Source organism: Antrostomus carolinensis, unplaced genomic scaffold (assembly GCF_000700745.2).
Source record: "Antrostomus carolinensis isolate BGI_N321 unplaced genomic scaffold, ASM70074v2 scaffold4144, whole genome shotgun sequence".
NCBI classification, from domain to species: domain Eukaryota; kingdom Metazoa; phylum Chordata; class Aves; order Caprimulgiformes; family Caprimulgidae; genus Antrostomus; species Antrostomus carolinensis.
In genome coordinates, this window is record NW_010312672.1 from 888 (window position 1) to 16,020 (window position 15,133).

Consider the following 15,133-nt stretch of genomic DNA (forward strand, 5'->3'; position numbering starts at 1 on the left):
ATATGGCAGACAGCATAATTACATATTATTTCTGAGTCATTTGCCTGTCCCATTACCTCTGACACACCAGAATGGTTCTGGTGAGGCTCAGACAGTAATAAGTCTACTTCTTATTAGAGGCAAATCCTCTGAACCCTCTTTTCCATCACTTTGTGTTTTATGTAACCTCAGTGACAAGATGGCAACACCCTTGTTTGGATCTGGTAAGAGGTTATGTCCGCATGTGTTACATTGAAGTGGAAGTGCCACACCTTTAGTCCATTTTGAGGTTACTTATTTCTGCTTTAGATCAGAACAGTTACAACTGATCTCATATTTTTCTTCCCCTTTGAAAATGAGTGACTTTTAAAACACTTAGGTTTTAAGCTGTCTGAAAAATAAAGGTGTATGAGTGCTCACTGTCTTCCTGTGGCCAAAGGTGATCCGTAGGCATGTTGCTCAGCCTGTGGCCCCTGCATGGCTAGTGGTCCATGAGACATCAGGAGCACTGTGTCTTCTTTCATTCTAATGCAGAAGTTCCATTTTTATAAAGCTAAAACCAAAACAAAGCACTCTGCTTGCTTCAACTCCCACAACTGCGAAGCAATGTGATGATATAAGGCAACCCCTGGATATTTTTCCCAGAAAGAACAGATGGATGTTGATTTAGGAAAACAAGAAAACCGAAAAGCTGCTGATCGTGTTCCCTCCAAGCCTGTGGAATAGTGGACATGCTCTGCTTCTCCAGTACTCTGTGCGCCTGAAGCAGCCATTCTTAAGAGCTTGAGGGTTATACTGCCATGTGTCTGTCCACAGCCTGGCCCAGCTAACTGCATTGGGGAGCATGAAATCCCACCATGTTCTTCCCAGTTTCTCTCTCTTTTCCTGACACACTTGCTTGTTCATCTAGCTACAAGGTACCCAACCTCTGGCTTTCTGTGGCACCATGAATATGTCTTTTGAGTTGACATTATGATAATTTGTGAACCAGAACTTCTGAGGTTTTTTAGATAATTTTTTAAATACCCAGATTCTTCACAGGTCTGCAGGCATATGTGTAGGTTAGAAGCAGCTGAATCAGCACAACCAAGGTAGCCTCAGCTGTCAAAGATTCAGAGGTTAACCCAGATCTGCTGTTGGCGACATAGTAACATGAAGTTGTGCCCCGTGTCAGCTGAGTTTAACAGCAGAGATTCATGGAGGAGACCAAATTAAAAGCGTACCCATCTTCAGTGAAATCAAACTTGGGCACCCAAAAGGCTTCAGTGAAATCAAACTTGGGCACCCACTCACACACATACATGCAGAGTGCACTTGAAGTCTAAAGAGATGCTCATACATAAAGACAAGGAAATTATCTTAACAAATAAAGCCTAATACTGCTTTTGTTTTTCTTGTTTAATTCCTAGAAGGGTCAGCTGCAACCTGTCTCTCCAGGAAGACACCACAATGAAAAAAACAACTCACAGTTGCTTCTTACTGATCATCCTTCTAATGGTAAGTATGAGAAAACTGAACTGTTCATAACACTTGCCAAATTTAACTTTGTGGTGATGGTCAGAAAAATAGAGAGTACTGAGTTATAGTTGTTATACTGCAGGGGTAGAGGATTGAGCTCCCTTACTGATAAATTTCAAAATAAGGTTAATAAAGTTTATACATAAGATATCTTATAAAAATTGAACTTGAAAAAATTGTGTTTTGGTGAAACAAGATGTGCAAGTCTGAAAAAGGTAATGCATGTGATTTTTCATTTCTGTGTTTTACAGGCTACAACATATCAGTGATATGAGAACTTAAAGTTTTTAAAACATCATTAACATTGTTGTGTGAGACTTAGACTGACTTAAGTAATTGTGGATTATCACTCTTTATAGTTGCTCTGCTTTTAGGAGAGCAATTGAAATGGAAAATGACAGTATCAAGTGTACTTATTCAGTTCAAATTGCTATTTTCAGCTCTTTAACATCAATATCACCATTATTTCAATGTATGCAACTATGTAGCAAATTCATTTCTACTTGACTAAAAACCTCTCATGTAAGTTGAATGCTTTCTCTGATCTCTACTTGTGAAAACTCAAATTATTTGTAATTATCATAAAATCAAAGAAAATACAGGTAATCAGAAATGAGAATACTATCCAGAGCCTCAGTTACATAATGGTCAGAATAAGTCTGAGTGATGCCACTGGGAACAAGCATCTCTCTACCTTGGTGTGGTATGAGTAACTTGCATGCTGGATGCCACCTTATTCCCCAGCCATTTATCTCTATGTTCCCAACGAAAGGTTTGATTCTTATTTTTTCTAGTTGTGTTTTGTTGGTTAAGTCCTCATGCCCCTCTGCTTCTCAGCTTCTCTTCCAACATCTGAATATGGAACGTTTCTGTGGATCTCCCCATCAGCTCCCATCGTTTCTGGCTATAAATTGTAGAAACAGGGCTAGAAGCCACATTGGGGAACAGTAGAAACTGCTCTCCCTATTTTGTCTGTTGGATTGTGTCCATCCTCTTCTTCCAGCCTAGCATAACTTGCCCACAGTGCTGTTCACCTCTTACATTTATATGAATAAAAAGGGGGGAAGGAAAGTAAAGAACTATAAGAGAATGATGGATAGAAGGAGACAAAAAGAAAACAGTGAAATGAGATCATGAAGAATCCAGGACAACAACAAAGAACACCTCATTTTGGTAACATTGAATTCAAAGTTCATAGACCCTCAACCAAAGAAGAGCTGGAGAGCAGGAGAAAGAACAGAGGAGCGGTAATACATTTCTGCTAACTTTGTCTCAAAAGTATTTAATCTGGAGTTAGTTAATGATTTCAGAAATCATCCCTGTGTTGGCAAAAGTCTTCTGCCTTGAGGTGTATCGGAGGATATTTGCAGCCTTTTGTGGCTGTTACACATAGACCTGCAATGGATGGACATAGCAATGCACCGGCTGGGGCACCACCTATGGCCAGAGAACTCTTTGACCAAACGTCCTGACAGAGAAGCTTCTTTCTGGGCGTGGATCCCAGCTGATCTGCATAACCTGATGGGACCGTGGCAAAGAACAGCGAGTATTTCTATAAAAGCAGTGCCAACTGAAGGAACAGGTCCAGATTATTTTTCTTCCCCAGTCAAATGACAGGACTGTAAATATTCCGATAACTACAACTGTCAACAGCATTTCTGAGCATCTGAGGTGCTCTGACCTGCAGAATGGATTTGTAGGTCAGCCCTTGAAGGAATGGGCTGATCCTTGCCATGTTATCCACAAATCTTTTAACTCTCCAGCCATGGTGGCATGTGTGCAACATTAGTTCTGTGCTCATTCTTGCAGGGCTAGGATTTCTTGAAGAAATTCTGAAGTGAGATTTGCATCCCCTCCTTTTATATATCTTTGCACCAGAGAGCTCTTCAACTTCTGACCTTGATGGATAACTTAAGCACAAATTTCCTTACATTTTCACTTTTCCAATGTCTGTATTCCTTCCTTCCCCATTGTGGTGGCCATACCATGATCTACTTAGACACCTCCTAGATTAATTTATGATCCAGTAAGGGAGAAGCCACAGTCAGAAGTAGACCATGAAGAAGCTCTGTTTCCTTGGTGTCACTTGCCAGAACACTGCTGTTAGATCATATATGAAAAATATTTGGCATCAGTCGTTTCAAAATATTTCCCTACCTGTAGCTGGTTGAAAACATTCCTTTTTTACATTTTGTTTGTGGTCTGTAACAAGGAAAGGGTGTCTCTCTGTATTTTCCAAAAAGACTGTTGCCATTCTGTTGATTCTTTTAATCATGGCTCCAGAGCTGTAAGTTCCTGGGACTTATATGTCAGCCACTGTCTGAGGTTGGGGAAGATGCAGTAATCAAAGTGATTTGTGACATAGGGGCGATCTCCCATTTCTGTTCTCTACCCACTCCACAAACCATCCTCCAGATCTTTCTTCTTTGATGGCTTTGATGGTTTATTGTCATCCTCTCATCTGTCCCTGCACTCCCAGCTGCTGACTGGAAGCTGTTGCAAAGCAACACAACCTATTGAGGTCTTTGCTTTCTCCTCTGGGCTCCAGGCTGTCTTCTTATGACATTGCCCCCTATGCACGCCAGATTCATCCCTTATCTCTCCTTGAATGTTTTGTCCTAAACCCTAGTTGCAAGGTGTCCATAGACCTCCCCTCTACCCCTGCAGTCTCCAGCCTTTAGACCTGTCACCAAGTGGTTTTGGTACCTTCTGACAGAAACCATCTCCCTTACATATGTCACTTTTTTGCATAGAATAAATAGCACTTTACTCTTCTAGGTACAGGTCCATAATAACTTGCCTTTGCCAAACAAAACCTAAAGCACTGGTTACTCCAAAACCTAATTTAGAAATAAAACTAACCTCTTATTTTCTTCCTCTTTGATGGCTTCCCTTGCTCTTGGATGCAGAATAATGACAATGCTTGCAGCATCACCAGATAGTCCTGTACAATTCAAAGTGAATTCCGTTAGAAATTTTAATCTGTTAATTATTTCTTAGTTCACTTTATTCCTGGTACTGTCTAGTTTTTGGTAATTGTTGAGAGCCACAAAATGTGACTGAGATTTGTTTCCTAAAGTACGTGAGCCCCTGCACATTTCAGCAATTAGTTCCTCTTCTTAGTGTATGTTTCTCTCAGCAACAAAGATGGAGCATCGGCACAGTGTGTCCAAGGGCATCAAACTGCAGAGAATGAGGAGGAGGAAATGAGCTTGAGTCTCTTTCCTGTGTGATTGATCAATTTTGCAGGACAGTGAGAAAAGAGAGTTCTGTTTTCTACCTGATTTTGTCAAGTAAGAATTGTCATCTAGTGCCTACAGGTGGTTGTTTGATCTGATCCTGTAAATGAAGATTGATGGAGTAGTTTTTCTCACATACTCCAGTTTTGTTGTCCTAAGCCAACCACAGAGTGCTCAGTAAGGGCAAAATGGATGCTGCAGCTGAAGACCACACTATTGTTCAATTAGGACCATTAGATCAAGATTGTATTTTAAAATAAATTAATTTTGAGTAAAAACGGAATTGTACAAGGTCATTAAGTCCAAATCTGTCACATTGTTACCAAGCCTCAGTCACTAAACCATACACAGTCTGGTACATTGTGTCAGCTTCTGAAAGGCTTGTGACTAATTCCCGTTCCCAAGACATGGAGTATTAATTATGTGAAAGCCTAGGTGTAGATTTCAGTAACTGCACAAACTGTTGTGTTTTGCAACGCAGCTGCGGGAGGTTCAAGTCTCCAGAAGTCAATTAGTTTGTCATGGTGATGAGGACTCCGCTTGTGGTGTACTCATTCGATCCTCACAGCTGGGAGGGCAATAGGCACTGCTGAGGTGGTGTGGCCACATGCTCCCGTGGGCTCCTGCCACCTGCCCACTCAGTGGCTGTTACCACCAGTCTCCAAAACCCATGACTGTGCTGGCGGCCGTGAGCACATACCTTTTCCAGCATCTGGTCCAGAGCAAATCCCACCCTTTGGTGAGTCAGAGAGCTGCTGAAGAGCTGTCATAGCCTCCCTTGGCATGCTTCATCAGAACCTTGCTTGTTGTCTGGCACTGCTGGGAGCCCAGGGGCTTCCCCAGCCTTGGATGGTGAGATCCCCCTGGGTCTTATCACCTGAGAACCACACTTTTGAAAGCTGTTGTTCTAGAGCACACATTTCCCTTTTTAACTGTGGGTTGCTTTGCATTGTAAAGAAGTGGACTTGAAAGTTCCGGAGCTCCTCTCATAAAAGGAGAACTCAAAAAAGCAAGCTGCTGGCAATTTAAAGTGGTGAGAATTAACGTGAGAACTTGAGACTCAAGCTGCTCATGGTTTTCCAAGGAGAGGAATGCTGTATTCTGTTCTGTTCACCCCAGTTTCAGGGATGATCAAGACTTTTTGTCTCCATTTTTACTTTTTTAAAAAATAACAATGTTGCTATGCAGCTGATTGCCCTAAAGAGGCCTCTTGCAAAATGATAATCAGAGCTGCAAACAAAAATCCATGAAGTATTCTGCAGCATTCCTTTAAGCCTTCAGTTTGCATAAGGCTACTCTGGGAGTAAAGCTTCCTCGCAAATCCTGCAGCAATGGAAAAGAACTGTAAGAGTTGTGAGTTGCTTTTCATTACAAGTGCCTTGTCTTCATCTGCTGTGGTTGATAATCTTGTGCTTGTTTAAACAGCTGCCAAAATCTGCAATATAAGTCATATGGGATCTCACTGTGAGATAATTTCCATTCTATTTCAACATCAGTTGTGTATGGGAAAATTTTAACATTCGTTGTTAAGCAAAACATGTCATGTCAAGGTATTTCCCCAAAGAAATTGTCTGCTGCTTGCTAGTACATTTGTGATAGATAAGAAATGATTTTTATGTTTACTGAGTACCATGCACTAATGACCTTCGTAAGGCGTCACAATCATTTTTTTTCTCTGTCCTAACACCAGCAGCTGTGAAAAGTAGTTCAAACATAATCAAGGTACAAGAGGGGCTCTACAACCAGTCTGTGTCATGCTGAGCTTTTGCTCAAAGATGTGATGTATTGAAGGACACCAGTTTAGTGGCCCATAAAGTGGTGACTACACACAGCAGTTTTAAAAAAATGTACCAAATGAATGTTTCAGCTATCCAAATCAGTAGCAAACAGCTGGAGCATCCAGAATTTGAAATATATTTTGACTGAGCTCAACAATAAATGTTGCAAAATTATTGTATTTAGTAGGAGGGAAAAAAAACAAAAGGAAAGAAAGTTACAAATACCTTATTTTCCTAAATGTCATGTAGAGTCAACAGTTAGTACACTTAAGGCTCCTCGATGGTGGGAGAAAAATATTTGGGGATGATTGTTCATCATGTCCAATATTTTGTGGTGAAAAAAAAAAAAAAAAAAGGAATTTTATAGCTGCTTTGTCTGCATTCTGTCTTGCAGAAATGGGCAGAGTCTTGCACGGGGTTAATAGCTGGTGTCTGTCTTACAGAAACCAGGGCACTACTTGTTCATTTCAATATAGTATAATAATGAAGCCAAATCGCTTTCTCTAGATTTCTTTATTAATTCTAGGTATAAAGTGAACTTCAGCATTCCCAGTAGCCTGTTTTTTCTCTTTGTAATGATAATTCATTTCCTTGTAACAGTCATTTGTCACGTGGTGGCTTGGTGGTCGTATGTATGACGTCATTTACTTGGACTTTTAGGAGTGACATCATATGTACGGCTGCTAAACTGCTGCATGAGACTTCACTCACTTAAACAGTTTTCTTCTGAAGAAATCATACCAATCATTTTCAGGCTATCAACACAATCTGATTATTAAGTTGTGAATTATTTATTTCTCTTTAATAAAGAATGTTTATAAATTAATGAGGTATTCCTTTATTGTATCAAGATAATTTATATTTCCATCTGAAATAACTGATGGATGGATGGGATGGGTTTTTAACATGCAGTAATGGACTCTGAACACTCAAAATTTTTCAATACTGGAGGTAGCAACCATGTGAAAATTATTTAATCTTGGCTTTTTTATGGTGAAAACATGTGTTTTAAAACTTAATTCCTAAAATACCTAGATGTAATTATGAAAACATAGTAGCAGAGGTGATTCCTAGTCATTAATTCCATGAGAGCCTACACACCCACACAGAGACTTGTGGCACATTCCCAGCCTTTCCCATACTACACACCAAGCTTTTCCCCTCAGTAGTCATGCCCAGGCATCTGCTACCTCTAGTAAGAGAATAATGACCCAGAGATTTCTTTCTGCCCTCTTTCCCCTCTCCTCATCCCTCTGGTAAGGATTGTAAGAAGAATGAAACAATAATATCTGACATCACAAACTGTACCAAGATTTTTATCTGATTGAGCCCCAGGAATATAAGGCTGAATCATCAGCCCACTGAACTGACTTTGGGGGCATCAGGCTTTAGGCTCCCGACTCCCAGGGTGGTGCTGGATGTGTGATTCTCCTATGCCCAGTAGAATACACCAGCATTGCAAACAGAGCTGTGACTACTCAGCCTCCAGCAGGCCACTGAATTTATTTTTCATCAGTCTGCTGAAATGGTCATCTGATTTTAAGGTAGAAGAAAATACTTTTCAAACTTCTGTGGCCAGCTTTTCAAATCTAGGCAGACAGAAATGGGTAATAGCAATCAAAAGGAAGAGTATGTTTAAAGGGTATATCACAGATAAACATTACTAGTAACACACCTAAGTATAACCCCTTAATTTTATTTCACACACAAACTATTTGATTTCATCAAAAGTGCCTAGAAATACTTGCATGCAACTAATTTTGAAAGTCTGAGTCTTTGTGTTTGGTAATAAAGAAAAAATCAGATATCCTAAAACACAGCTGTAATCTAATATTATTATTACAGTCTTTACCCAAATTTGCTTTAGATTTACTGTAGACCATTAAGTGCTTTCCACTGATGAAGTAATTTCCATTGAGCTTTGGTGACACAGTCTCCTCCATATTTTTAATCTCTCTGAGTGAATCCCTGGCCCCAGTGTGGGCAACAGAAATGTTGCTGGCAATTTCAGCTGGGCCATGATTGCCTTGCTCAGAGGCAGTAGGATGAGCAGTCCTCCTGGTTACATGGTTGAGCACTTTCAGTAGTTTTGTGCACAATCCAAGATGTTTATCCTGTCTGCCACCACAGGTGCTCTTTGCCTCCAAGTATTAAAATATTCTCATTAACCTGTACCAAACAAGAGCTGACTTCTTCAGGAATTGGATTAGTCCCTTACACACAGGGAGTTACGAAACTGACCTTTCAGAGTAAGGTGTCTTCAGCCTCTGAATTGTATCTTACCCCTGAAAATCATCATCCCTAGTTATAAACTGTTGCATCTTCACAAGTTAAAGGATGAAAATAGAGCATTCCTTTTCTGATGGTGTATCTTACTTTTGATTTCAGCCTATATGTTTCTGTACTGTGCAATCTTCCAGGAATAGTCTGTCCTTTTAAAAATGTTGTGTAAAAGAGGATACAAAAAAAGTTAGAATAGGGGAAAGATGTTCCAAAGCACTAAAGAGGTTCTGCAGTTTCTGTCTGTGTAGTTGGCATTGACCAATTGTTTCATGTCTGTGTTGTGCTTTATTCTGTGCAGATAAAGCAAACAAAGCTGCAACAGTATTTATGACCAGCAACACCAGTCTTTCTGGTCTCTGTCAGTGTGAAATGATTTTGATCTTGTTTGGTTAAACAGATGTGAAGAACAGATCATCTCCTTTCTAGAAGAAAACAGAAATAAAATAAAAGCTTTGTTTCATGGCAAGGAAAATTGGTGGTGTTTTCCAAGCATAATCAGATTATTATGCTTTCAAAACATGAGTATGTTCCCAAACTGCCCCAGGATAACAGAGGAATCATTGAGAACAGAGGCGATGCCACGGAAGCCCCTCTAGCTTTTTTTGATGACACCATTATTGCTCTCTTGAATGCAAGCAGCTTGGAACTGAGGTACTACTCAAAATAAGAAAGAAAAAAGTAAGCACAGAGTATCTATGAATCACTGACACCTGTGCTGATGAATAGACACAAGGGGCTAAGACAGACCTGAGGGCATCTGAAGAACTTTATCTGCACTTTCCTACACTTCTTGCTGGATTTAGAACATTGCTTATTCGTTTCTTAAAGGATCTTTATAGACTCCAGATACTCCCTTTAATCTTTTGATAAAAGTGGGGGATGTGTGATATGTTTGCCTTTGCTTCTTTATTTCCTGTGCTGGCTTTCTAGATGCTCTAATTTTTCACTTGAGTGGCCAGATGAAATGTTCCAAATGGCTTCGCTGTCCAAGTGTATCAATGTGTATATGTGTATGCATACACATAAAATTTATATAAAATACTATCTGCTAGAAAATATCTTCCTTCTTATTAAACCCATTTTATTTCAGGTACATATTTAAGTGCAATGATATAAACTGGCTTAACTGTCCTCCAGTCTTCACACAATACCTATATACAGTTCAAAATGAAAATGTTAGTATCAAAAGAGATTATCTTAAATTAGGAAAAAATAATTGGGTTTATGAGTATAAAAAGATCAAGCTGACATGGTCTATCACAGAAGTATCAGGATAAAATAATGCCTTTTTTTCCAACTAAGTCAAACGTACTGTGATTTTGCTGCGTATTTTACCATGATGGTTTAGCTGTGCAAATGGAAAAGAAGGTAATGTATTAATGAGATACAGTTGCCTGTGATGTGCAATTAAAAAAGAGAAGCAGCAATTTAAGAAATAAGCTGATATTTGAACTTTCAAACCTGTCGTGTTTTCTGTTTGAACAACTACAAATGGTTGCTTAAAGATCTGCGTACTAGCATTTGGTGCTAAAAATGCCTAGTCTGTGTGTATATGAGAGTCCTAAGTTTTGAAGCAGCCTGGAAATGACACTGTAGGTGTTTGCAATGTCTTTAGTATGGTTTACTATAGGGAAAAAGTAGAGGGACATACTCTCCACTTGGAAAGTGCCACAACAGCATTGTTTTTGCTGGGGAAGCAGAGGAACTAATCCTTTCCTATCACCTTCATGCAGAGAATTGTCCTGGTACAAGATTAGGGCAGAACAGAATTAACTGAAGTTCCACACTCTCATTTCCACCCTGGCTCACATGTCTGGGCTGTGCAACGGATGGATGGATGGATGGATGGATGGATGGATGGATGGATGGATGGGAAAAAAGGTAGCTGACCTCTCTACCTGAGTTTTGCCTTCCAGAGGCAACAATCCTTCCTTTTGCCTTTCAGGCAGCTCAGAGTGGGAGAAGTCAGAAGATGCCACTTGATCAAAGAGGACTTTGTAATTCAGACTCTCAAATTTAGGATCCCTTTGCTTGGGTACTTAACCAAGAGCTAAGGCCAGGTAGGGAGGTTTAAACTGTGCCCTGTTTTCCTATGACTGTAACAGCTGAATGAGCTCAAAGCAGGTGACATAAAACTTAAAAGAATCAATTTTGAGACTGTGTCACTGAGCTATTTTATCTGGGCAGTCTGGAGAGAAATTGGCACAAGTGAGCTGAAATACATGAGTGTAACTTTGGGTAAATGCAATTTTTTTTTGCAGATCACTAAGTTACATTAAAAGATTTTGAAGACATTATCAAGTATTTCATGGTCCTCTCTTTTTCCATGGAAAAGGGCTTGGTTAAAATCCTGAATTTATAGTGAGGTAAACTAGTAAAAATTCAGCATTTACTTTGCAAGTAAAGGCCCATCTTAATGCTGAACACATGTGCAAATAGAAGGCCTTTGAAGAATGCATAATAGAGATTTCTGTTCCTTACTTTTTTTTTTTAATCCTCCTGGTTTATTCACTTGTACTAACAGTTTTTCCTTTCTGTACAGAGAATGGTTCCAAGTCTTTCTTCTACTGTAAATTATACTGATCCTACATTAGAGCCTGTAGTAACTGAAAATTCAATCATACGACAGAAGATAATAGATTCGCAGTTTAAATGCTATGAGAGGATGAACAGAGCTCCTCCGTATAAGAAAAAAGGTAAAAAAATATTTTTAAAAAATCTGTTTATCTATTGCCACACTTGCTTATATCGCTATAAGCATTTTCTTCTGCATACTAACCCATAGTCTTCCTCGAGGTGCAGTTTTCTTCCTGTAAGAAGTAGTCAAATTCACACTAACTTAGCATCCTCTTAAGTGCTAAGAAAGAAAAAAACCTGGAATGAGCCCTGGGAATGCACAGCTCTTCCTTCCTCCCCATGCAGATGCCACCTCAGTCATCTGTGTTTCTGGCTCAGTGCTTTGGTGCTTGAATTCTCATGTTCTTGCTTAGGGAATGGCATTTTCCAACAGCTTTCCGCAAGCTCACACAAACACCTGATGGTGAACAGTGATCTCTTAAATATAAAGGTCATTCTGTTTGCTTCACTCACTGTTTCATTTTTCTGTCATTTCTGTATTGACTGATAGCTGCCATGCTCTGTACCAACACAGATGTTCCAGGTATTCCATGTTCAGCAGTGAGACTAGAAAAAAGAGATTTATAAAGTACTGAGTACACATATTTATTGAATATGAGGCACATATTATAATTAATAAAAAGGGGAAATGACAAATAATAGTGGTGCTACAATGGCGCAGTATAAATGAAGAAGCATTTCTGGTTGGGACTGAGTGTTCTGGTCAATTTTTGTCACATTAAATAGGGAAGAAGTTATGAAGAGGCTAGAGAAAAACTATTGGAGGCATTGTGGGGATTTATGCAAGTAAAGCACAGAGATACTGAGGACACAATTGAAAGACAAAATATATTTTAAAATTGTGATTAAAAAAAGCCTGACTGAATAGGTGGAGTGGAGATAATGTAGGATTTTTTGTAATAAAAGAACAAAGACGTTTCTACAGCTCTTTACCACAAAGATTTTACTGGGCTCTATCAGACTCAAAGAATAATTAGATGTTTAAATACTCAGGTCTTGGTGCAGAAATTTTTTGGCATGAGTATGGAAATTCACGTTTTTTCGAATAGGTTTTTATTCAGGCCAATAATGGAAAAAATCCACAAGTATTTAAATAAGGTTATGGGATAGAAAGCATAATGTTTCAGACTTAAACAAGCCTTTAGTTCTTGGGCTTGAGGATGATGTAATGTCCTGTCTGCTCAGATTACTCTTTTAGTCTCCAGGGCTATAAATATGTAATTTTGCATGCATTAATAGTTCCACTGGATTCACCTTTCTTTTGCACCTTGCCTGTGTGATTAGCTGCAAAGGGATAAAGTGTTTTTTCACCATGAGCTGGGAAATTCATATGTCATGAGACACATGAATTCCTGGTAGTGTTCTCAAGGGCAGCATTGTCCCAGGAGGACAGCAGTGACAGACCTGCAGCCGGACACAGCACAGCAGTTCCTGCATTCCTGTGACCAGCAGCTAGATTTAAGCAATGCCGTTGGAGACTGTTATGTTTACAGCAACATGCACTTAATTAATTTATAACCCAGAATGAAGGTAATGGCTGGCTATAGAATGATGCCAACACTACTGAAGTTGCATTTTCAGCTGCATTACAGGGTCCTCACCAGCCCTCCAACATTTAGACTTCATAAAGGATTAGAAGTGGACAAGAGTCTGAGTCCCTTGGCTGCAAATTTTAAAGGAAGGATGGAATGAGATGGGAAATTCCCTTAATGCAAGGGACAACTGTAGGGTGTCTCCTGAGAGGAAAAGCCCAACACATAAGATGAAGAGGTTTACTGGGTATGCATTTTCAGCACAAACAGTAGTGGGGTCTAACACTGAAGTTCCCAGGAAAGCCCAGTGTCTGGTGCAGCTTTACAGAGCCAGCTGAGATGTGTCTGACTTTTCCCTGGCATCTCTGCAGTCCCCGATGTAGCCTATTTGTCGGCTGGCGCAAGGGTAGTTTAAATCCTTCATAATCCTGGGGCTCAAAGCTGATGGCAATGAACTGCAGAGAACTGCATAGTATCTCACACTCAGGAGCCAAAGAGATGGTTTAATACAGGTGAGCTCTGGCAGCTTTACAAGTGTCCGTGTGTCAGCAGAGCCAAAGTAACGAACTGTGTACCCACACTTATCTTGCCTATCTCAAGGTAGAATAAATTCCCCTAAATCTCAAAGAAATAACCAAATGAGGAGCTGAGGCACATGGGAACACTTGACCATCCCTCTGGGATGGGACAGCACAGCACTCCCACACTCCCTGTCCATACAAAAATGTGGTATTTTCAGCCAGTGAAACAAGCGATACAATGATAGTGTTCAATTCTTCCTTTTCTGCTTTATTACTGACACTGTTTTATTTCCTGCAGCATATAAAAAAAAAAAATATGTATGTGTGTGTATATCTATATATGTGCGTGTGTGTGTGTATATATATATATATTTATGGATTTATGGGTGCCTATATATCCTGTTACTTACCTTGAAAGACACATTCCACAATGTGTAGATCAACATCAGTGATTTTTTTTCTTTATCAGGCAAGGCAAAGGATTTAAAGCTAGAAATTCCTACAAACCTCATTCTGCAGTGTCTTTCAGATACAAGTTTAAGTTGCAAATATTTTCTACTCTCCTTTTTCTTCGTTATTAAAAAATGATTCCTAAAAGTCTTTCAGATACATCTCAAAACTAGAGAAGAATGTGAGAATGCCTGAAGGAAAGAGAGCAAACTGTTAATATGATGGTTGCTTAGTTAAGTGAACAAGTTGCATTAGCACATTTAACTTGACAGTGGAAAAATAGATGTGTGTGAAGTCTTAGCTAATGAAGAAAAACTGTTCATAAAAGTATCCTTTTTGCAAGATATCTAATATGGAAAAAATAATTTTGAAAGTTTTATGCTTTCAATTTTTAATCTACAACTATTTTGACTTAAAAACAGTTATTAGTGCAAATTTGAACAATACAGATGTCTTTCTACAGCTTTCTTGCTTCAGTAAGAAGGTTTATCTGTGGATAATTTCAACAGCACCAGAAGCAATTAGCTTCCAATATTTTATTAACTTTCAATGGTTATTAGGTGCCTTCCATATGATTCCTTAAAAAAAATCTACATTGTCATAGCAGCAATTCTGAAACTTCCTTGGGACCAGAGCAAAAAAGGCAAGATGCATCTTTTCACTGTGTTTCCCTTTAACCTGATGGTCAAGAGTATAAATACCTTTCCCCCAAGACAAACTGATTTTAAATGGAAAATAAGAAATATAGGGTGTTTTTGAATGTGTTACTTGGATAAATCCACAAGTCAGGAACTCATGTTACAGGAAGCAGTCTTATAGTCCAGTTTCTGTGGACCGTGGTATATAATAGCTCTATAACAGGAATCAAGAATGAGCTGTGTTCTGCCTCCCTAGTTTCTGGCTATCGTTTCTGGGGCTGGGAAGAGTCCTTGTAGGGGACACAGCATTGACAGTGCTGCCTTCCCAGAGCAGGATAATGAGGACAGGATCACAGCATGCCTACCCAGACAACATCAGCAGGCAGAGTTCGCCTGTCACAGATTGGTCTTGCACCTTGTTTCACTGGATCTGTAGTTACCTGGCAGATCTCTAATGTTGAGCAATGCAGCAACCTTATAGGGCCTGTCACTGCACATTGCCTTTAGCTGGGATGTCCCTGCAAACCCTTCCTACTTCTACATTTCAAGGACTTGATT

At 39.5% G+C, this 15,133-nt stretch overlaps 1 protein-coding gene across 1 annotated transcript in view; it reads left to right on the forward strand.

Annotated features, from left to right (window-relative positions):
- The first annotated feature begins 1,428 nt into the window (after positions 1-1,428).
- CALCR (calcitonin receptor) overlaps positions 1,429-15,133 on the forward strand; it is a 70,493-nt gene continuing 56,788 nt past the window's right edge. Inside the window, exons 1-2 of the mRNA XM_010167062.1 lie at positions 1,429-1,476; positions 11,340-11,493. Coding sequence (XP_010165364.1) covers positions 1,429-1,476; positions 11,340-11,493 — 202 coding nt within the window. The remainder of the gene's footprint in view (positions 1,477-11,339; positions 11,494-15,133) is intronic.